This window comes from Mya arenaria, chromosome 5 (genome assembly GCF_026914265.1).
Source record: "Mya arenaria isolate MELC-2E11 chromosome 5, ASM2691426v1".
Classification (NCBI taxonomy): domain Eukaryota; kingdom Metazoa; phylum Mollusca; class Bivalvia; order Myida; family Myidae; genus Mya; species Mya arenaria.
The window spans coordinates 27,349,946-27,375,177 of record NC_069126.1 but is presented as its reverse complement, the minus strand read 5'-3'; the positions used below and the strand labels follow the sequence as shown (position 1 = coordinate 27,375,177).

The following is a 25,232-nucleotide window of genomic DNA, read 5'->3' as shown; positions in this document are numbered from 1 at the left end:
CAAAGCTATATATATGCATACAAAGGTATAGATAAAAATAGATTTAAAGAAAATATCTGTACACTTGAAAACATATTTTTATTTTATTTCTAAATATAAGTAAAAAACATGTAATTTCCTTTTTTTTTATTTTAATAGACAAAGCTATATACATGCATACAAAGATATAGATAAAAATAGATTTAAAGAAAATATCTGTACACTTGAAAACATGTAAAGATTTATTCAAGAGATATTTTTATAAGACGAACTAGAGTTGAAGAAGAAATGTTTAAACTTCATTTTTTTTTAAATAATTTTTAAATATTATACATAACTATATTGCTAATATTATGTATAATGACATGTCCATTGTCTAACATCAGTCTTGACCAAACACCTATCGCCCGCCGTAGATGGCACCAACATTTTTCAGGAACTTCTCGCAGGTGACCTTATGCGAATCGTATGAGTCCCACTCATCCATGATTCTGGCGATGATGTCTCTGTAACGTTCTCGACATAAGTTATAAATTTTATGAAATTCAGTTATTTATATTCAAATCAGGTAAGGATGGAAATAACTATTATTATAACTTATATTGAATACGTATGCAAAACCATACTGGCTTAAACGGTGTTTTTAGACAGACGGTCTTATGGCGAATTGTCACATTCCACAGAGGTATCAGGAATTGTGACACTTTGTGTTTACATGCTTATAAATACGTCTACAAGGTTTGTTCCGACTTTCCCAACCGCTTATTCTCACAAGAGTAATACCAATTATCTCTTCGCACCTCAAACAGAATATTATTTCACTTTTTTTATTGCGGATATATTGTTTTACTCTTTTAAAATGCATTTGAACCCTCAAGTTGTATCTTGTTTGCAATTCATATCTATAAAACAAACATTATTTCCTAATTATGTATAGATAAAACACTAATTGTCAAAATAATAATTATTCTGGAGCAATAGTATACCACATAGATAACAAATTAATGGTTGAAACGTAAAGGCATTTTTTAAAAAACGCAACACGTTTAAAACAAATGGTACCCACTTTTAGAAACGATTTAATATATATACGTACTCAAATCTTCTTTATTCAACTGTAAATAACATTAACAAATTAAAGACAATTATTCATTCACACGTCGTTGAAGGTCTTTTTCACACCCACAACACTAACAGTTAGCCTTGCAAAAAAGAACGCATGGTTCAAAGACAAAGTTTCTTTGAAGTCTTTAATGATCAATTAATAATTAACAGTTATAACAAATAAACTTTCTTAGATTTTCTAACATTTTATATTAAAAATCAGGGTTAATAGTTATTTAGATTTTAATTATATTATTTATATCAGTCATATCAATGTTTTTCATGCATATTTGTCTATTTGTAAATTTAAAGATTTTATTTACAGATCTCATTTACATTTATAAGACGACCTACAATGTTTTTCTTTATACTCAAGATAAAAAATAAAATAAAATTAAGGGGCCGAAATGTCTCTGTTGAAAATCACTAAGGGGCCGAAACATCTCGAGTCATTTTATTAAGGGGACGAAATGGCAGGGCCGAAACGTCTTAGGGGCCGATTTGGTAAGGGGCCGATTTATCTTGCTCCCGATTCTCGTAACATGCGTTAATGAGCGAGATCTGAGTAACATCAGAAGAAAGAAATATCAAAACAAATAAAATGTGTATTTTTACGTTATCTTCTGCATAAAAATGGTAATGTGTACAATAAATCTCAACAATATATAGCTCACATCTGATCTCATTCATATTTCAATTTTATCTTCAAGAATATGCTCAATCTAGTCAAATTTAGATTGGGATTTTCGCAATGTTGTTGAAGTTGTTCACAGTGTTTCCTTGTCAATGTGGTGAAACTTTCTTTAGAAATGAGTAAGAGGTGAAAAGCAGTATTGATAATAAAAAATGACCAGGCTGAGACTGAAGTGTATATAATAAGAAACCTGTTGGCCTATAAATCAAATTTATTTGTTTCTTTGTAAGCTAAAAATTATAATTATTTAGCTAAAGAACTTCAGCGAACACGTTATATATTACCTTTTTGGACGTGTTCGCTGAAGAGAACGCCGTATCCAAACCCTACCAGAATTCGTGACATTTTTATGTCACGCTGTTATTTCACTTGTATGCTTTGTACAGACAAAATAGCTGTATCCTTAGGTAAATGAAGTAAAATGTAGTTCACAAACTCATTTTCAAAACCAAAAAACGCTTTAAAGATAGTTGATTTAGCGTTTTAATAAATCCTATTACAAACATTCCTTATCTAGGTCATAGTTGTGTTCAAATTTAATCACGTGACACCAAGATTTTCAGAAAATACCCATGTGACCTGAGTGTTTATTTTGCTGTTATTTTTTTCTATTTCGAATAATTAATAAATAACTAATAACAAATTTGGAATAAATAAATAGTTTTTACTTACCAAAAGGTATTCACAGCCTTACTGCAATTGGATTCAACTAAATGAACAGTGAGAATCCGATTCTATAAATAGAATCCATCGACGTCATCATGGTCATGTGATTGCATTGCATCATCACACTCAATTGATTCTGGTTGACTTTACTATGGGGGTTACGCCATAACTTTAATGTGTTGTAAACATCAAAACAATAAATATCAACATTAAAGTTATGGAAGCCAGAACTAATAAATATTATGACAGCAACTTCTTTGAACATTCAAGTTTTGTATCATGTGTTAAGCATAAGGTGAGAACCAGCTGCATGTTTAGCCAAGCTTGTTGAGCTTCAGCAGGTCATCAATGGTTTGATCCCCATAACAAACAAACATTTTCTCCCAGGTTTACTTTACTGGTCAGGAGTAAAAGGCAGGAGTACCCAAATTGGCCCAGAAAGTTAACAGCAGGAAGGGTGTATTGTGCATAGAACCAGCGGGTCACTGACACTACGGACCATGGACATTACGGACCAGACATTACGGACCAGATTTAGGGACATTACAGACCAGATTTAAGGACATTACGGACCATCTTCAGAAACTTACGGACCATGATTTAAACATATTTATTTAAATTATGCACTCATTAGTTTTTAATTTGTTAATAAATACTTGAATATTAGTGCTCAGTATGACGTTATATCTTCCATAAAACTGTGAAAAATCCCGTGAAAGTCGAATAGATCAATGGTTCAATATAAAATCTTGTGAAATTCCAGGTGTTAAAGACCTATGCATTTATAACAATTATGTGAAAAATAATGAACGAAATTTGAAAACGGCAGTTAAATCAGTTAAAAGCAATAGAATAAATGGAAGAACTTTTGTAATGTTTCTTCCCTAACTAAATCGGACACGCTACCTTAAATTAAACTATAAACCTATTCTCGGACTGCATTGTCCCAAAAATTAAGTATGAAATTAATATTATATACACGTGATTGACAATGATTGCTTACAAAACCGAATGATTAGAAATAATTGGTATGGTTCAAGAATCAACGTTCAATTATCCCAAAAGCAAGAACGAACAAACAGAAACACTACAACAACTATGCTATAACTTCAAACAGGACCAGCATACAAAACGCTTATAAACCAATCACAATATATCAGCGAAACCCACAGTCCTAAATGTATAGCTTTTACGGGGAATCAAACCATTGACCCTGTTCCGTCTGTATCGCAATGATCCAGGCTTACTAAGAGGCCAAAAAGAATTCCCACCGCTGCCACCATTTGTAACGTGCGACGTCAAACAAACACCAGATAGCCGAGCTTTCTGGTGTAATGAAACAAACACCAACAGATCCCTTCAGGGAAAAGCATGCTCGACCCTGAAGGGGTCCACTGGTCTTTATATACACTAACTTCTCTATTCTCACAGATCTCGGGCTTTACTAATTTGCATATTACCAACCAAGTTTACATCCGGTTTGAACGTACTTCCGTTTTAACGGAACGTTATTATGAACGCACATCCGCCGCCTACAGCGGACCGTTACACTATTTTCCAAAACAGTTTATTTCCCATAATAAACCGAGCAGAAATATTTTCCAAAACAGTTTATTTACCAAAAAAAAAATCGAGCACATATAAGAAGATATCAGTGGATACAACGTTCGCAAGGCATACTTATAGATCTTTTCAGTTTAGTGGCAGAGGAAATTGTAAGGATGTAATCCTCAACTCTTGCTTTATATTAAATAAACGCTGTGTGTTTGTTGCAATTCTTGCAAACTGATGTTTAAAACTGGCAGTTTCTGTTGCCTTAATTAGTTATAATTGTAATCGGCGGTATATTACAAAAGAAGCAAACATTACACTGACAACCTTTAATTGGCAATCATAAAAGTGTGAAAACCCATTGTAACTGCGACTTTCACAGAACCTTTCAGTTAAAACAAATGAAATGGAAAACAAACAAATATGACGATTCAAAGTTTATTTCAGAAAGCAATCATTCACATATGAAAACATTAATATTCACATTTACAATTATAAGATAAACACATATTTCATTCATTATTATTCAAATTATTATAATATTTTATTAAAAATACATTGATGTTTAACATTGGAATTTCATGGGATTTTTCAGTTACATTAAAGATGATTGTCATACTTAGCACTAATATTCAAGTATTTATTAACAAATTTAAGACCAATGAGTGAATAAATTAAAAAAAACAAATGTTTCTGGTCCGTAATGTCCCTAAATCTGGTCCGTAGTGTACCTAAATCTGGTCCGTAATGTCTGGTCTGTAATGTCCATGGTCCGTGGTGTCCGTAATTCGAACCAGCCACCCTTGTAAACTTCATATGACAATGTTGGTGTTCTGGTGGTCATTATTTTGGAGTCCCCACACCTGTTTAACAATTTTTGGTCTGCTTGTCAAGCTTTGGCTTTAGCTCTCTTCTTAAAATGTCTTATTGAGAAGTACTTATTGAATGAATTTATTTATATTTTGCAGAATGAACTGAAAAGAACAATGTATATTAACATATGAAAAATTGCGGAATCGTCACCAGTGCAAAAGAAGAAATAGAACAGTCCATTCATCTGAAAACAAGAAGTGTTATACAAACTATATATTTTTTCATTGGACATTCTGCGCAATGGCAGGACGATCACAGAACCCTCATGGACTTAAGCAGATTGGACTGGATCAAATCTGGGATGATCTCAAGTCCGGCATCAACACAGTCTATAAGCGACAGAGCATGGATAAAGTCCGCTACATGAAACTATACACGTATCCTTTAATGTGTAATGTTTATTTAGACAATATGTTACAGAAAACACTGAGGTTGATGTGGCACCCTTCATATTATTGTTTTTCACTAATTGTCTTGATAAAGACCACACCTTTGTGCTTCATGTTTGAGTATAAATCCAGTATTTCCCACTTATCTGAATTAAAGGCTTGGTACCATATTTAATTATGTATAGGACGCAAGCATAGATAGGACGCAGGCAAAAAAATGGGTATAAACCCTTAATATATAAGAAATATCATTTGTACACGTGTATGTCATTTGCTTCCTTAACATTTCCATCAGACATGTATACAACTACTGCACCAGTGTCCATCAGTCAGGCCACGGGGCACAGGCTAGTGGGAGGGGCACTTTGGGCAAGAAAAACAAACAACAGACGGGTGGCGCTCAGTTTGTGGGGCTGGAACTATACAAGAGGCTCAAAGAATACTTAAAGAAGTATTTGGTTGATTTACAAGAGGTTTGTATGAATGTATATTCTTCCGATTTAATCTTAAGAAGAAATAAAATCTGGTTGTTAAACGAAGTTATTTATGAGAACATCATATTCATAAAGAAAAAGTTGCTAGTTGTACACAGTTTCACATTAAATTCAGGTCAGTAATGTGTATGGTAATTGACGTGTAGCAACATATTTATCATGATGTTGTGTTTCAATTGTTAATGTTGATTGAAGATACATAATATTGTAATAAACCATTTTTTTTAAGAATATAGTTACAGCAGCTATTCATAAACACATTTTTAGGGTGAATTGAACCTTGTTGATCAAGTTGTATTAATGAAGGTCATTCATGGTTTATATGTTCTAACCCAATCAGGGGCTATTTTCCATCATCGTCGGCAACCACAGTAACTTCTTCCATTACACGTCATACATACTGTGGGACAATTGACTGACAAAATCTTGTTTTAATGAATATGCATGAGGCTTCTTCCAATGATTTCGCATATTATTGTTACACTCAAATATTGTTCAATAACTATACAGTATCAGTAGCCTCTGTGGCTGTGTGGTCTTAACTACTTTCAAATATTATTGTATTGAGAAGAGGGACCCTGTTCAACTCTGGCAATGGCCATAATATTTTTCAGCCGTAAAGCATCTGGTACTTTGCGGAACCAATGAAACTGCCTCATTAATTATTCATGATAACAACATTTTCCTAAGCAAATTGCCCACGGTACACAATGAAGCAAAGTGTAGTGTGTATCGGGGTATCTGACGATGATTTTCCATGGACAATAATACAAATGGTCTCAAGTCCAAATCTAGACTCAGACTCATCTAAGATTTTGAAAATGAATGAAACAGATTTATATTGTCTTTTTTTTTAAATCAAACAGTGTGAATGATGTTTAAATATAATCATATTAAATATGTAGTTATTTTCACAATCAATAGTTTTGAGATGATTTACATTAATACGCCAGTGCCAATGTACACTAGTTGCTGTTTGCCTTCTTACTGCAAGCACTAGGTTACATATGGAATTGGATTAGAACAGATTATTAGTACTTGCATTAACTTAAGTCTTTATTAAGGTGATGAGCACAGTCAGCTATCTTGACATTCCAGGGTTCTGGATATGTTTCGGTTGAACCATCTTGAATAATAAAGAATCCGACCAGCAACTACTTGTACTTAAAATTCTCTTACTTTTTCAAAATTTGAACCAGCCTAATTGAAATATGAACCATTCATTTTGGCCGGCAGCCACTTCTTATTGTCATCACTACAGTCGTGCTACATGTATATTAGATTTGTATTAAACATTGTAACTTTTTTTTATAACAGAATGGTCATGACTTGCTAGACGAGCAGGTGCTCAGTTTCTACACAAAACAATGGGAAGAGTACCAGTTCAGTAGCAAGGTGCTCAATGGCATCTGTGCCTACCTGAATAGACACTGGGTGAGACGAGAGTGTGACGAGGGCACTAAAGGCATTTATGAAATATACTCAGTAAGTATGCACCAGTTTGGTTTTGTGACATTGGGAAGATACATTTAATTTAAGAGTAATGAGACAACAGTGCTCAAGCAAGAATTTGAAATGGGCAGGATGCTAGGTCAAAAAGGGCACTATTGAATCGCATTACTTTAATGAGCAAGGGCCACTGTTCAATTCATGATGTGTAGATGTTTTACTACTTTCAATACTAATAGTTTTTTATAAATACCATAGCTGTTATATATACTTTACTGTCTTTAGTGTCAAAATTATATACCATAATTTATTATTTTAATACTCATTTTTGAAAATTGGCTCTGTCAAACTAAAGGGCACAACAGGGTGTAGTAAAAAGTCATCAGGGTGCTAGTTGTTCTTCGGTGGACACTTCGGCTAGAAAAGGGCAGCAGGCTGCCGCACCCTGCTATTTAGGCCTAGCTGGAACACTGCAGACAACAAGGCTTCCTATATATTTCCTTGCCTTCAAATTTGGAAGTTTTTCTCTAATATCTGGAAGTTTATGTCTCTCAAACACAATGTATGCATCTACTACTGTCCATCTTTCATGTTAATATGTGATAATTTGCTACAATAGTTTGCCAACTTCACTAATTGCTATGCTTTTTTTAATTGATGGCATAAATGCAAGACTGGCATGCGGTTTTAATAATCTTTACTTCCAAGTCTGCATGTCCTGCTATACAAAATCCAAAGTTTTTGCAAACCCAGAAAGTGCAGGCTAGTGCTTATTTTGAACACTGTTGGATGCTGATTATATAAAGTATGTGAAATGTAAACGTATAATTCCAGCTTGCATTAATCACATGGAGAGATTGCCTGTTCAAGCCCCTGAATAAGCAGGTGACAAATGCCGTACTCAAGTTGATAGAACGGGAACGTAACGGGGAACCCATTAATACGAGGCTCGTTAGTGGGGTCATCAACTGTTATGGTACGCTTTGGCATCTTATTTTTATGTCTTGTTGTACCTGTTAGTGGTAATGTGGTGGTAATGTGGATATACCAAATTGAAAAAAAAATATTTTTTTTTTTAATTTAAACTGTTATAGTTGATTTTAATTACAAGTAAACAGTTTAATGATGAAAGATACGCCCATGATGAATGTGAAATACACCATGTATAATTCAAAACGGATATAATTGAGATAATACAATATATGATTCAGGAATTTTCAAATAGTACTTCTGTTATTTTTGTAAGCTAAAATATGGTTGCAATTGTAGGATTTTCAATCCCTAGTACTTGATGCTAAAATTTTACAAATTTAAGAATTGTTTTACAGTTGAGCTAGGCCTTAATGAAGATGACCCATCAGCTAAGGGTCCAACATTGAGTGTATACAAAGAACATTTCGAGACCCCCTTCTTAGAGGACACAGAGAGGTTTTATAAACTGGAAAGCACTGAATTCCTCCGGCAGAACCCTGTCACTGAATACATGAAAAAGGTATTGCATTTTAGTTTATTACTGTAACATATGTATATATATATATGCCTTGCTGTCATTGGCAATGGTGGTGACATGCTAAAACTTGAACCTTGCCGATAACTTCAAAACTGTTCATTATATTGCAATGAAACTTGGTACACATCTTTCTAGAGACAAAGCACATGTGTATGTAGGGTTTAAGCTGTAGGTTTTAAAAAGGATGCTGCAAAAAAGGGACAGGATGCTGTGGGACAAAAGGGCACATTGTATCAGACAGTGAATAATTAAAGCATTAGGAATTTCATAAAAAATGTGTGAAATTGTGCTTCAGTTTGAAATAATATTAGGTTTCAACTACGGTAATAAATATGTAAAGGTTGTTTGAATTGATAATCATATTTCAAGCCTTAATCAAAACAAAGGAAGTATTTTATCATCTTAAGCATTTAATCCTTTGAAGGCAGCAGGGTGCTTATTCTGATCTTCTTGGTGGCAGAAGGGTACTTCCTAAAAAGGACAGGGTGCAGAACCCTCCTATAACCCTCTAGCTAAAACCATAGTTATAGCACGGCATGTAACACTGGTTTTTATAATTATTGAGCCATGCCCCTTGTATGACTGAACAATCCAGAACACTTATGAGATGGCGTTCATTCCCTGCTGCTCCTGTTAATTGTCAACTTGAAGTTTTGAATAATGTGTGTCTTGATGATTAAATTTTTTTCATTCTGCTTACAAGTCAGTGCAATTTGAGTTATGAATTATAAGTTCAAGATCTCTATGATTGAGAAATATACAATCTAATTTTTAAATCATATTGTAAAAGGAAAAATTGAAAAATATACAATCTAATTTTTAAATCATATTGTAAAAGGATGTTGAATCTATATTAACATTTACCTTATCATTGTGACTGAAAAAAAAATCATGCAAAATGAAATGTTTTTTCAGGCGGAAGCGCGGTTAATGGAGGAGCAGCGTCGTGTTCAGCTATACCTACACGAGAGTACACAGGACATCCTGGCTCGCAAGTGTGAGAAGGTTCTCATTGAGAAACACCTAGAGATCTTCCACTACGAGTTCCAGAACCTTCTGGATTCAGATAAAAATGATGGTAGGTAAACCTTACATGTTATCATTGTGATAAGTGAATAGAAGATAAATGTATGGTGCAGTGAGATATCGATTTTATTTCATTTAAGTGAGCATTGGAAATCATATGTTTACAAGTGGCGCAGTGCAAATGTCAACTTTCTTTGTTCAGATAAGGAATAATTGATATATTTCACTTAACAAACTATTCTTCTTTTTATCTCCTGATAAAAACTTAATTTAAGTTTGATTAAATCAGAAAACTATGTCACAACTTTCCTTTCCGATCAATAAATGGAATTAATTGCAGTCTTCATAAAGCTTGGTATTTGCATTGGTCATGGTCAGTAGATCATCCCTATTCATTTTGGGGTCAGTAGGTATGAACATGTTTACCTTTTCAATTTAGATGGGTGACACATCCATAAATGGAATTCAAGTTTGTCCTAGCTGTTTACACGTTGACCTTTTTGATTTTGCCAGCAAATCTGGTTGAAATTTTAAGACAGTGAATGATATCAGACTGTTTTATCACTGTTTTAAAACAGTGAGATATACTGGGTAAATGGTATATCACTGGTATGTTTCAATAATAGGCATTTTGAATAAAAAATTCTATGTTGTATATATATAGATTGTCTATGACAGATTATACCAATGTGTGCTTTTTTTTTTACTAAACTTTTGAGTACCATTTACTTTACCAAATTGATTGTCTTTATTGAGTTTAGGGTCGGATATTTTTGTTAAAGTATGTTCTGTTTAATAATATCATAACAATGGCTAAATTCAACCTTGCAGTAGATTGAAACTTGTCAAGTGTATTTTATCTGATTTTTTTGTTTCAGACCTGGGTCGTATGTACCAGTTGGTATCCCGGATACAAGACGGTCTTGGGGAACTAAAATCCTTGTTGGAAACTCACATCTATAGCCAGGGCCAGGCTGCTATAGAGAAGTGTGGTGATGTTCTCAATGTGAGTGGATTTGTTTGGAAGAATTTGTACATATTAGCTTGGGTCGATTGGAAAAACTAAATCTAATTCACAAGCTCAGTTAACTAATGTACAAAGTACTTTTCACAGATTCAGTTTTTAGCCAGGTTTTTACCTAAGTCACTTCAAAGGTTCCCGGTATCTGTTTCCAGGTTGATCATCATGATTTTATGTTTTGAATTGTGAGCTGACTTATGCAGTTGAAAGAATGCAGCATGATGCGTTTTCTACAAAAATGTCAATACTCAAGGTCCCCAGGCGAAATGAAAATAATTTTCCAACCGTGACATTTATACAGGTTTTTGAAGTTACAACTAAAGTCTTAGATACTTAGGATATCTAAAAGTTATTGAAGATATGCTCCTTTATTTTAGGATCCAAAGATCTATGTTCAGACAATCCTAGACGTACATAAGAAGTACCATGCCCTTGTTATGACAGCATTCAGCAATGATTCAGGCTTTGTCGCTGCCCTTGATAAGGTAGGTAACCCTCTTGTACATGTATTGTTGACATGAGTTGCAGAACTTGTGATATTTCTTTATTAAATGTATATCAATAGAACTGATTGATTGATAATTATTCAGGTCATAACTCATGCAATATACACCCAGTCGTTCCTAATGAAGTAGTTTTCATGTTAACATCAAAATATAGCTGAAAAGTACATAAAATATATCACAGACAATTATCACAACATGCTAAAGTTTGCAATACAGGCAGGATATTTAAATGATTTATAAAATATTCAATGCCTTCGTGGACTAAAAACTTTGAAAACTAATTTTGGTTATTTGCCTTAAGTTTAGTATGTAATAACCTAGGATTGCCCATGAAAGCCCTAGACTTTGAACAGAAATGCACACAGATTGCATGAAGCTATTACATTATATGCATTTTCACCTGCAATTCCATTACTTTGGCTTATTTATTAACAAACAGGTGTGTACAGTAACATGTTTCTCAATTGAATAAGAAATTTGATAATGAATATAAACTCATCGTAATATTATATAATATATATTACAGTTGTAAATTATTGTAAATATAGAAACTGCATCCACCTTGCGCTTAGCCCGTGATACGTAATTCCATAAGTTTACATTGATTCTTTTACCAAATAGGCGTGTGGTAGATTCATCAACAACAATGCAGTTACAAAGCTGGCCAACTCCTCCAGCAAGTCACCTGAGCTCCTCGCTAGATACTGTGATCTGCTTCTCAAGAAAAGGTATCAACATTCTTTACCAAAACTTATGAGTACCGTAAATGTCAGTGTATAGGACACACCCATAGAAGGACGCAGGCAAAAAAATACATCAAAAATCAAGATTGATACGGTAATAGATAATATTTCTCGAGATGTAAATTAATGTGTTAGTTAATGTGTATACTAATTCAATGCATCATTTTGAAAACAAAACAAAAAAATTATTATTTAAATCCAATTGACATGATGCTAAACCACCCTTATACATATTCATAATTGTTCAACCAATATAATGATTTACTAGGTACATAATAAATATAGAAAATCAAATTTTGTTTTCAATATATTCTTTCGTTAAACAAAGTAGGTATTTTTCAAGGGCAGTCTTAATACATATTATACAAAATGTCAAGGAGACAAATTGAGCTCAATTTAAGCCTGTATATTTTTCTTTTTACAGTTCAAAGAATCCAGAAGAAGCCGAGTTAGAAGATACATTAAATCAAGTGGTAAGCAATATTGCTTGAAGTCTGTGATAAAGAATAGTGGCTAGTTGAAAGGAAAGCATCTAATTAAGGTTTATGCAAGCTTTACTTCAGGCCACAATGCTAAACATATGTTCTACAGAGCATTTATAGTGAAGGACGTTTGTACAGTTTTAAAATCTGCTTAAATGTATGAATGCATGATTAGAAACCATTACTATACCATTTATGGGTGTTAAGCAATACTTATTATAGTTCAAGCTCTGAGTGGGAATCCAACATGGTTCATTCTGATTCAGTGTCCATTACGCTAACCGTTTGGCCGTTCTCACCTATATTACACTGTTTTATATTGTTTGGCCTGAAAAAACAACGACTTTAGGTTCGGGTTACCCGACTCTACCTATGAAATTGGCACTGACCTGACATTTTTATTGTCCGTCTGTGAAAAAAAGAAGAAAAATATGTAGTTTAAAAACCTTAAAAGCATTATCCTGATGATGACTTTAACGCCATTCCCCAATAAAGACAATAATGTCTAATTGTCTATATATAGCCGAATGAAAAAAAGTCAACCTACCTTACATATTTCTTGACAGTATGTGGCCTTTGTGGATGGTTTGTCTTACCTGAGACTGCAGCCATATAGGAAAATTGTAAACCTCTGGTGGGAGTGATATTTAACTCCGGTACATGTAGTTATCACAGAGTGCCATGTGAGCTTTTGGTGCAACTTCTTCACTCAAATTGTATGTTTCTTAGTAAACAGATTTCCTGGATCATATATAATGCTACTTTGGATTACCACCATTAAAAGTAGCAAATATAAGCGATTTTACTTGGTGTAATTTATCGTCTTCGGAAAAACCTTCCCATAGGCAGTGTCCGATTTCCCTAATATTTATCATATTTCCAAGTTTGTTAGACACAGTTTCCGTGAATGAACAGTATTTCTTGAAAAACATGAAAGATCTTTACAATACCAGTTTTGTTGCAGTAAAGTGTATGCATAGAAAAGACAATACAAGTATAATTGCTATTTTATCCGCTGTTTTTGCATGGGTTTGTTTATTTCCGAAAAAAAATGTTTGCTGATTTGGAAAAAGCTCGATATAAAATCCATTAATATTATAACAGTTAATCATACATTAATAATGAATATAGAACAAAAAAATAAATAAAAATAAAATGTTTGTTTCCAGATGGTTGCCTTTAAGTACATAGAAGATAAAGATGTGTTCCAGAAGTTTTACAGCAAGATGTTGGCTAAACGCCTTGTACAGCACATGTCCGCCAGCGACGATGCAGAGGCCAGCATGATCTCAAAACTGAAGGTAGGTGGAAGATATCTGTAGTATTTATGTGTTATACATGTATACATATCTGATCACTTTATAAAGATATTGTACACCCAAGGATGATGCAGGAGCTAGCATGAAGTCAAAACATAGATGTAAAGGACAAATTTCTTTATTCCAAAGGTAAACAATCCCGCTTGGATGGAATTTTCGGAGGCTCAAGGTATTTCTAGCCAATGGGGTTCGACTGTATTATACATGTATGTATACAATTCTGATCAGTTAAACTGATTATAAAGATGTTTGCTAAACGCTCCGAGATAAAGTTTTACTATGAGAAAGGATTGTTGGGGAAATTTGACATGATGCAGAAGGTACGGACATTCGTTGTATTAAAAACACGACTCCATTCGAGTTTTCGGACAGCGTCATGGTGACCTGTACTACAAAAATGATTGGTCATCCTGATTAGTGAAAAAAAAAGAGAAATATATTCTAATTTCTTTTTTAACAGCAAGCGTGTGGTTTTGAGTACACGTCCAAGTTGCAGCGCATGTTCCAAGACATCAGTGTCAGCAAGGAGCTTAATGACTCCTTCAAGACCCATCTTACACAGTCAGGGGACAAACTTGATGGTAAGAATTCACAGAATACTGTATTGTCTTTTCACGTTCACTACAGATAAATGAGTCATCTTATTTTGGAAGGGAAACTGGGCCAAGTATTTTTGTATATGAATTTCCAAATAAATAATGTTATGTCCAAAAGTCATTAAATCTTTTTTTTTAAGTTTATATGATGGAACAAAATGACTTCACTAGAAACTGAAAAAGCTACCAGTGTTGTACATCTGGACACTTAGGTTGCCAAATAACTTGACGATTCAACATATCAAAGTTGTTGAGTGGAATGAGAACCTGTATCCCCTAGTAAATAATAAATAGATTATCTGCGTTTACCTTACTGTGTAAAATGTTTGTTGCAGTTGACTTCAGTATCCAGGTGTTGAGCTCTGGTTCCTGGCCTTTCCAACAGTCCTGTACCTTTTCCCTACCACAAGAGGTCTGTATCTACCTGCTTATGTTATGGAAGTAGAATACAGGGGTCTGCCAGACACAGAAAACTTCATTCTCTGACATAGCATTTGCTAAGGCCTAGGTCCCCCCCAATTTTCAATTTACTTTCTTGGACCCCAAAATAAAATTAAATTGAGTAACTGTATTAATGGGACCCCCATGAAAGAACTCCCACTTGTCAACCATAAGGGTCCATGGGAAAAATATTCCTAGGGAAAACCTTGTACAGGGTCGGAATTCACTAATGTCCTCAGTCTTAGTTTGAGACTCGAGCTCTGAAAACTGAATTCTTAATTGTTCCATTACATATATAATTTAACAATTGTTTACAAAAGATGTTTGTTTGATTGTAGAACAGAGTATAACAAATTGTTATAGCATTTTTGACCCTATAATAGCATTTTTACAATAAATGTGATAAAGAACATAAAGCAAACCCTGTAACTTTGTCTTTCATAATTGTTGAGTTCTGCCACATGTGAAATAAAACAGACACATCTTGGTATTAGGTCTGTCTTTAAAAATAGTTTCAAAATCCCTGTATGACATGTTTACTGTTGCTGTTTGCCCAGTTGGAGCGTAGTTACCAGCGGTTCACAAGCTTCTACAACAACCGACACAGCGGCAGGAAACTCTACTGGCTTTACCAAATGTCGAAAGGAGAAATTGTCACCAACTGTTTCAAAAACAGATACACTCTGCAGGTCAGTCTGAAAACGCCATCAACTTTTTTAGTTTTATATATAAATCTGTGATAAGGCAACCGGCACAAAAAGTAAAATTACTCAAAAGTTACCAAAAGGACCCCCAGTTTTTCTTTGGGTCAAAATAATAGATCTTCCAAATTTAAAAAAATATAAATTTTTCCCGATCAGAAAGGCTATGACCCCCGTACAAAAATGGTAGGAAAAAAACTTGCATGAATAACTTGATTCTATGTTTAAAGTGATTTAAGAGCATATATAATAATGAAATTAATAATATATTGCTGTTTCAGGCGTCCACTTTCCAAATGGCCATCCTTCTACAGTATAACACACTGGACTCCCTCACAGTGTCAACCATACAGGAGAGCACGCAGATTAAACAGGTGTGACATTAACTCAGTGATACATAAAAAAATAACAGAAATAATTAATTATAATAATAGTTATAAATAATAATATAAAATGTTTGGTTTAATATTAAGAAGGTCAAATGGCATTGTAAAGACTACCCTGAAGGTGAATGGACACCCACATGCACTGGAGGCTGACTGGCATGTCTTTATAATTTTATATGACCCTCAGTGGTTTTTCATATTTTGTGTTGTTTTACTAGGAGTCAGAAAAGCCACCTTACATTAATACTTGTCTTTAAAAGCCGAATTGAAATCTGTCCAGTGGCGTATTAACCATGCATTTGTCAGAGACAAACAGTATGAAATAAAATGTGTTAGGAGTTGTTACAAGCCTGGCATTTTTGCCTGGAATTGAGCCATGAGAGGGGATAAATGGCTTGACTGTGTTGTGCTCTTTTCCAGGACATTTTGGTGCAAGTGCTGCAGATCTTGTTGAAATCCAAGCTCCTGGTCACGGATGATGACGAGAACGATCTTCAGTCCAGCTCACAACTGTCTCTCTTCTTAGGATATAAAAAGTAATAATGTCCAAATGGAAATAAAGGAATGACTTATTATGAAGTCAAAAATTAAAAATAGGAATGAAATATTATGATGTCATAATCTAAAAATAGACATTAAATATTATGTCATCTAAAAATAGAAATTAAATATTATGTCATCTCAAAATAGGAATGAAATGTTATGATGCCATTATCTATATGTAGGAATAAAATATGTTGACTTCACTATCTAAATATTGAAATGAGATATAATGATGTTATCTAGATAAATATTTGCTTTTTACAGATGAAAAAAACTGTTAATTTAAGCTATTTAGATTATAACTTACTTTTCCAGTCAACGAAATTGGCCATCAAAAAGTACCTCCCTTAATTGTTAAGAATTTAATTTTAACAACTTAATTGACATGAGGTCATAATTTGGTTCCAAGTCTGATGAAAATATGTTTTAATTTAGGTCTGTTTAAACTGAAATCAGTTTCATGACTGAAACCTAGTAATAGTTCAAACATATTGCTTCAAATCCTAATGATAAAGAATGGCAGAGCATACAAAGTGAGCGAGCCCTTCTTAGTCACTGATATTAAACAGAGTATGTTTTAACTATTACCAAGTTGCAGTCAGTATCATATCATAGCCCACCTTTTTTGTTGTTTGTTTCTGTTTAAATAAAAATTAACAAACCTTCCTACCTTAAATATTACTTAATAAACCAAATAAATTTAAATCTGGCAATGTAAATGAAAGGTTTTAATTATACCAGTCAAAAGTTGGGTTTGCAAGCATGTGCTAATACTATAATTAATAGACCATGGTTATTAATATCTGCTATTTAAGTCCCTATGTTGTTCCAATCAGTAAGTTAAATACCATACATTTCAGTAAAAAGTTGCGCGTGAATATCAACGTTCCCATGAAGTCTGAGGTAAAGGTGGAACAGGAAACCACCCATAAACACATCGAGGAGGATAGGAAACTCCTCATTCAGGTCAGTTTGAGAGGAGAGCAGAGGGAGTGGGGAAGTATGAGATGGGTAGAGAGGGGATTTGGGGCAGGGGAGTTTAAACAGGCTGTATGTAAGATTATATAGTGTATAAGACCCTGAAACAGTTGCCTTGTCGAGGTTTGATATCCACTCCAAGCTTTTTTGATTGTATTTGTTCATTATTGTGATGTAAAGCAAATACATTTTAATTATTCCACATTACACAACACAATTCATCAAAGACACTGTTAATGTAAAGCATAGATGTAGTGTTTATCATAGAATGCTAATCTAAGAAGTGGGAGTGGTGCCTATACAAGAGAAAAGATAGACATCTTGATATTTTTAAAAATTAAAAAAAAAACAACAACACTGAATAATCTTTCATCAACTAAATAAGAAAAAATCATACGTATTAACTACGAAAACCTACAGGCAAGACTGTAAATTTTACAAAATTTTCCTTGACCTTTTAATACTGTGAAATTAAACCCGGATTACTGAATTGTCATCGTCTATGTTGTTGTCATTGGCGTACACCTGGCATACACATGACTTAAACCATTCAAAACATTCACATGACACTTTTCTTGATTCCATAAGTATTGAGTCATGTCCCTTGATTTTCTTGATAACCTCCTGATGTCCTGGAACCAGCTACTGATGTTTTATTCACTGTGTACTTAATTGTGGTGTAATGTTCACTTTAATAAAAAAACCTTACTTGACTATTACTTTCTTATTACCATTTAAACTTACCATTCTTACTCCAATATAACTATTTCCTCATGTATCCTCAGGCAGCGATAGTGCGTATCATGAAGATGCGTAAGCAGTTAAAGCACCAGCAGCTACTGGTGGAAGTGCTCAACCAGCTGTCATCCAGGTTCAAACCCAGGGTGCCAGTCATTAAGGTCAGTGAAGGAAGTTATAGATATTTATGTGTTAGGGAAGTGATGCCTAAACCAGATTAGGACCACCCTTGATAATAACCTACATTTTTTTTAAAAAGAATCATAATGAGTTCAAGTCCAAATGCATTGATTTGTCAATCATTATCATGTGCCTAGTTAATGTCTCCATTGGTTTAATAGTAATGACTATTTATATAGTGTGGTTCGGCTTCATGTCAATTGACTTAGTTTAAATTGATTACCGGTTAGATTGAAAGATCTGTTCTAAAGGGTCAAACCAGTGTGTAAGTCATTAAAGTTCGTGTTAAAAGAGGTTAAAGTTATTTGGGAGGGACAAACATGCTGTTACAGAGCACTTGATTTTAAATGAGAAAGTCTTGTACTATTGATTTCCACCTCTCACCCAAGATGGTGGGTTTGATCCCTATAAGAGATTAATTCTCTTGGCCTGTCTGACTGGTCATAAGTTCTGGTTTCTACCAAGGAAACAGACTTAAACATTATCCCCTATGCGTGAACTCTAAGACATTTCTTTAAAGCTGTTCTTTTGTTAAAGAAATCATTTTAAAGATAGAGATAAAAGATTAGATTATATTAAATCTAATAGTCTTGCCTCATTCACAAAGTCATTCTTCTATATTTTCAGAAATGTATAGACATTTTGATAGAGAAGGAGTATTTAGAGCGAGTGGATGGACAGAAGGACACGTACAGTTATCTCGCGTAATGTCACCGTTAATAGCGTTACTGTGATCATAAAGTGTTGATACTTGCTTCATGTTTCAAGCAGGAAATGAAGTTGAACATTATTGTGGAGCATTCTTCTCCTGGTCAGTGGAATACACTGGGTATGCGGTGTGAAAAATGTGGCAAAAAACAATACTTAGATAGAGGGAGCATGTGTTAAAACTATATATAAACAAAATGTTTAACTCGAGCTGTTGTGAATTGTTGTATTCTATTATGGGGTTAGATTCTTTCAAAAGATAGCAATGCAGTTGTACAGGAATTAAAAAGGTAAAAAGCACAATAAATAATAGCATAGAATACTATAGATGGTTGTTAGCACATGCAGTCTAAAACCAGACTCTGTTAAAAGAGTCTAGCTTTTTATTACTCATATCAATACATAACAGTTTTCAAAACAGAAAAGTTCTATTAACACATATTTCATTTTTATCAAGATATATAAATAAATAATACATACCAACAAGTTTTCCTCTGCCAGATATTTGAATTTCAGTTGTTTTAGTAATCTTGCGTGCTTTCTTTCTTTGGTGTGTTAACTGATCACATCACCAGTATTCAATTACTTTTTTTGTGCTGACAGGTTGTTTGTACCAATGACTTGTATTTATGTGCAATCATGTGCAAAGCCAAATGTTACTAGAACTTCTTGAAATGTTAATTGAAAGATCATAACTATACCCCCTGGGTAACGGAGTTTGAAGGGGGTGGTATATCAGAGTCGTTATATGGTCGAGCAGATGGGCGGTCTGTTTGCAAATATTTGTGGAGCAAACTGCTTCCACACATTTAGAGGTATTAACATTACAACCATTATTGGAGGTTGTGTCTGGGTTTTTTTCTACGGATCTGAGGCCGTCATGTCATGAGGTGGCCTTGAATATATCTTGACACTGGAGTGATCCAAGAGTAACAAGGGAAACAACTACTGATAAAAATTATATATCTTGACACTGGAGTGATCCAAGAGTAACAAGGGAAACAACTACTGATAAAAATTAGTGTCAAAATGAATACAAGTTGTTTCCCCTTGATAAAGTTAAAACAATTCTATATTTTTCCATGAATTCTAATTAAGTACAAATTACTGGTAGTCAACAAAATCTAAAAAACACCAAAAATGTGAATCAATGTAAGAAACTATTTCAGTATGGGAGTAAATTTATATATATAGAAAAAAGTTAGATAGAAGGACACATAAAATTACTTGTTCACTGGCATTTTTGAGTGCAACTATTGGTGTTCATATCAGAAAATTTATGTTAAAAATATTAGTAGATGTCTTATTTGTGTAAGAAAAAATACTGATTTGTATCAATTGTAAATTGACTTGATTCTTACACTGTCATGCATAGATTAATATTCTGTAAAATGTTTATCTCATGTAGGGTGAGGCACTTCCATTATTGTAGCTCTCAAAAATAATGTTAACCATCAGTTTAAAAAAAATGTCAGTGAAAATATCATAGAAACTGGATATTTGAAGTTCATAACTTTGATCTCCTCTGGTTTCAGCAAACCATTAGTATTGTCACTATGGAATAATATTAATGTGACGTTGTCTGTGAAAATGAGTCCTGTTGATGTTGTCACATTTACAACAAACATTAACAACAAAACCTTATTTTTACTAAGAGATACAGGATTACAAACAAATTTCTAACAATGTGTAAAATAAATTTTTAGAACCAATAACCTTTGTGAAAATATAGAAATACAGCTTTATTTGACTGGTTATGTTTGCCTTTGTTTGACTGGTTATGTTTGACTTTGTTTAACTGGTTATGTTTGCCTTTGTTTGACTGGTTATGTTTGCCTTTGTTTGACTGGTTATGTTTGCCTTTGTTTGACTGGTTATGTTTGCCTATGTTTGAGTGGTTATATTTGCCTATGTTTGACTGGTTACCATCCAAATATGTAAACATCACTTTCCCTTCACAGGACTTATTTTCGCTGACAACGTCGCATAATCATTGGTGTATGACAAAAAGGAAATGTGTATAAAGGTTATGATTATTTGTGTTGTACATATACTTCTTCAATCTGTGTACTTGTTAAGATGTTTATCCCTGTTGTGCTAAAATGGATCTGCAAGAGAATAGCTACTGTATATACCATGCAAATGATTGAAGGGCTCAGAGCACAAAGGACGTAACTCCTTATAAAAATAGAAGTATATAGGTCTCTCTCTTGCTGACCCCTCATAAACCAGAAGTAGGCAAAGTGATACTTTATAATTCAAGATCCTTAACATCCTCTGGGCATTTTTGTGCAGATTGTTTAGAGGGTTGTTAACGCATTATTGTTAACATTTAAATCTGAAATATTTTATGATGTGATGGTAAATTTAAGTAAAACCAGTAAAGCTGAATCAGTTGTTACAACATTTGTGTTTAGTTCTGCAGATCCAAAGTGTATCCATTAAACTTGTGCACTGCAGTAATAAAGATGATGTTAACAACAACGATGACGTTAACAACATTGTTAACTTTAACAAAGTTCTGAACAATCAGCCCAATATTTCATTTCTTATTTTTTCGGTTAGTTACTAAGACTTGGCTGCAAATGTCCAAGGAGCTCACAAATACAGTTTTGATGTTTAAATGTCAAGAGTGATTACAATTACATTGTTTTTTTTACTGTCAGTTTAATACCATCCCTTTTCTAAGATACACTTCAGATAATGCACTGTTTTGCTCAATGAACATCACTGATGCTTATGTTCATTGTTGCTCTTACTTTGTCAGTTTTCTCAGTAAGCACATCATTAAAGTAAAATTGTGGCCTTGTGTTAGACTTAAACAAAATTTTACATTCATCATTACTATATGCTTGATCATCTGCCACCCTTTCATTGGCCAAGAAGCTGTCACTTGACCTTTTTCCACCCTTTCATTGGCCAAGAAGCTGTCACTTGAAATTTGCCACCCTTTCATTGGCCAAGAAGCTGTCACTTGAAATTTGCCACCCTTACATTGGCCAAGATGTCACTTGATATTTGCCTCCCTTTCATTGGCCAAGAGAAAGTATATGTATAAGTATGAGTACAATTCATTGCCTTTAAACAATTACTCCGAAATATATTTTGCTTTAAAATTAGTTTTCATTTCAATTCTGAAACAAAAAATACAAGTAAGTTGTCAAAACGTTCAATCTGTGAGAGTGCAGCTTTTATGGCCAACAGCATCTTAAAAATGAGCACCTTTGCTTATGGAACTGTCAATTGGCAAATGTGAATTCATGTATTTTGTGAGATAATGTTTTTAATTTGTCAAATATGTTGTATTACAATATTAACATCATAATAGGAGTTCCATTTGTTTGTCATTGGTATGTGCTTGTAGAATGCAGATAGTACTACTTGTATCTGTGTTCCTTGTTGAAGTTTTATACATGTAACTGTGTTTGTACAAAAAATGAATTTTATACATGCATTTGTGTATAGATGACTTTGTTGAATTATTTATTGTTCATTTCTAAATGATGCATTACCACATTGGAATAATGTTTGTTTGAAGAGTCATTTTGTGGCATTTTCTAGCTTTCATATGTTGGAATTTTCTTGGGTTTTAGCGTATCTGCATTTTTTAAGAAAAATGTTGAGTCATTATGATGACAACGTTGGCGTCGTTGGCTTTATCATTGTCTGTTGCTGTTGTTGTTGTTCAAAAAATTAAACCTTGGACATAACTAAAGAAAAATTATCAAGATATTCATAGTAAACTTAGTATACATGTTTCCAGAGACAATACACACATTTTAAGCAAGGCAGAAAACTCTAGCTTTAGTAATTGTCGAGTTATGCTACTTGTTCAACTGAAAAACAACAAGAACAACACTAGACACTCATGGCGTCCCCCTCCCATGGCACTTTGGTTTTTATCTACCCTTATTTTTCTTTCCATGGCTGAATGAGTCTATATTGAAGACATCTAGCCATTTAGCATAAGTTTTTAAGTTTTTGTGTGTATATTAATATTTAAAAAAAAAAATCCAAAACTTTTCATCTACTGAGTGACTCTTTTAATAAACATTATACATGATTCATCTGCTGTTGTTGAAGTCCGGGTTATTCCCTTGTTAAAAATTGCTTAATTTACTTATTTGATAGTCTTGTCAATGCTTGTAATGGAAGCTGGTTTGATTGTGTTGACATTACCAAAATTTGTTTCCATGGAACTGAAAAATTAACTCGTATTGTTTTGCACACTTATTCGCACAAAAATTTGATTAAAATCAGGTATTTTTAATGTTTTATGTAAAACTGTCTTTCGTTTTACTTTCTTATGAGCCTCTTTGTCATATTGATTCATTTTAGATGTATTTAATTACCGAAAATTCATTGTAAGTTACTTTTCTCAGAACGGATTTTTGTTTGCATGTCATGTTCATTTCCGTATTTTTAGAGCTTTGCTTTTTCAATGGGAGTTTCAATGGTAAAACAGAAAAAAACATTAAAATCATTTCCATGAAGTGTGCACTGTTCATATTTCAAGCTTAGGTTTTTCGGTTAGAAGTTCAGCTTAAGGATAACTGATTTTGGTTATTTGGTTTTCTAGTTTCATATTTAACCTTTCAATGCGAGACTTCACTATGAACCGTACTTGATACAGTATTGATGGATCATGATTTAAATAAATAATCAAAGACATGAGTTTATTATTGTGATTTACTAATAAGTATTTCCCCTAAGAACTTTAAAGGGATGTCGAATAGCAATCTGGTAAAAATTTATTGGAAAAAAAATGTGTATTTTGGTAGCTTTTATCAGTCTTTCGGTTGTTGATTCAGAACAAGGAATTCGATCTCAAAAAATGAATTTTCAAATGCCTACAATATCATTGTATTTAATGTTTTTAGCTCACCGTCGTCCGTCGTTCGGCGTCAACAATTGGTTATAATCATCTTCTCCTTAACCGCTTGGACATTTTAATGAAACTTCATAGGAATGATCCTTGGTTGGTGCTTGTTCAAAATTGTTTAAAGAAATGAATTCCATGCAGAACTCCGGTTGCCATGGCAACCTAAAGCAAAATGTCAACAATTGGTTATAATCATCATCTTGTCCTAAACCCTCACGATTGGTCTGCATAATACAACAATTTGAGAAAAAATGCAAAATCAAAACGTGATTTTCACCAGTGGTCTGCATAATACAACAATTTGAGAAAAAATACAAAATCAAAACGTGATTTTCACGATTGGTCTGCATAATACAACAATTTGAGAAAAAATACAAAATCAAAACGTGATTTCCACGATCAAAACGTGATTTTCACGAGTGGTCTGCATAATACAACAATTTGAGAAAAAATACAAAATCAAAACGTGATTTTCACGATTGGTCTGCATAATACAACAATTTGAGAAAAAATACAAAATCAAAACGTGATTTTCACGATTGGTCTGCATAATACAACAATTTGAGAAAAAATACAAAATCAAAACGTGATTTTCACGAGTGGTCTGCATAATGCAACAATTTGAGATAAATACAAAATCAAAACGTGATTTTCACGAGTGGTCTGCATAATACAACAATTTGAGATAAATACAAAATCAAAACGTGATTTTCACGAGTGGTCTGCATAATACAACAATTTGAGATAAATACAAAATCAAAACGTGATTTTCACGAGTGGTCTGCATAATGCAACAATTTGGGATAAATACAAAATCAAAACGTGATTTTCACGAGTGGTCTGCATAATACAACAATTTGAGATAAATACAAAATCAAAACGTGATTTTCACGAGAGATCTGCATAATACAACAATTTGAGAAAAAATACAAAATCAAAACGTGATTTTCACGAGTGGTCTGCATAATACAACAATTTGAGATAAATACAAAATCAAAACGTGATTTTCACGAGAGGTCTGCATAATACAACAATTTGGGACGAATACAAAATCAAAACGTGATTTTCACGAGTGGTCTGCATAATGCAACAATTTCAAGACAAATACATAAACAAAACATGATTTTCACGATAGGTCTGCATAACACAACAATTTGGGACGGATAAAGTTGACAAATTTAACGTTTCTTCCGTACCTAGCTCGTCCTCGCGACCTTAAATCAAACTAAATATTCTCGGACTGCCTTGTCCCAAGAATTAAGTATGTAATTAG

At 33.4% G+C, this 25,232-nt stretch overlaps 1 protein-coding gene across 1 annotated transcript; it reads left to right on the top strand.

The window, feature by feature from the left end:
• The first annotated feature begins 1,617 nt into the window (after nucleotides 1–1,617).
• On the top strand, nucleotides 1,618–23,748 carry LOC128234495 (cullin-1-like). Its single transcript, XM_052948753.1, has 20 exons — nucleotides 1,618–1,719; nucleotides 4,963–5,244; nucleotides 5,552–5,729; nucleotides 7,068–7,235; nucleotides 8,034–8,175; nucleotides 8,528–8,691; nucleotides 9,625–9,787; nucleotides 10,614–10,741; nucleotides 11,134–11,241; nucleotides 11,884–11,990; nucleotides 12,430–12,478; nucleotides 13,657–13,788; nucleotides 14,267–14,387; nucleotides 14,738–14,814; nucleotides 15,401–15,532; nucleotides 15,826–15,918; nucleotides 16,351–16,466; nucleotides 17,334–17,439; nucleotides 18,237–18,350; nucleotides 18,997–23,748. Exons 2-20 carry the CDS (start codon nucleotides 5,108–5,110, stop codon nucleotides 19,075–19,077), a joined length of 2,316 nt encoding a protein of 771 aa, XP_052804713.1. The 5' UTR covers nucleotides 1,618–1,719; nucleotides 4,963–5,107; the 3' UTR covers nucleotides 19,078–23,748.
• Nucleotides 23,749–25,232: the final 1,484 nt, after the last annotated feature.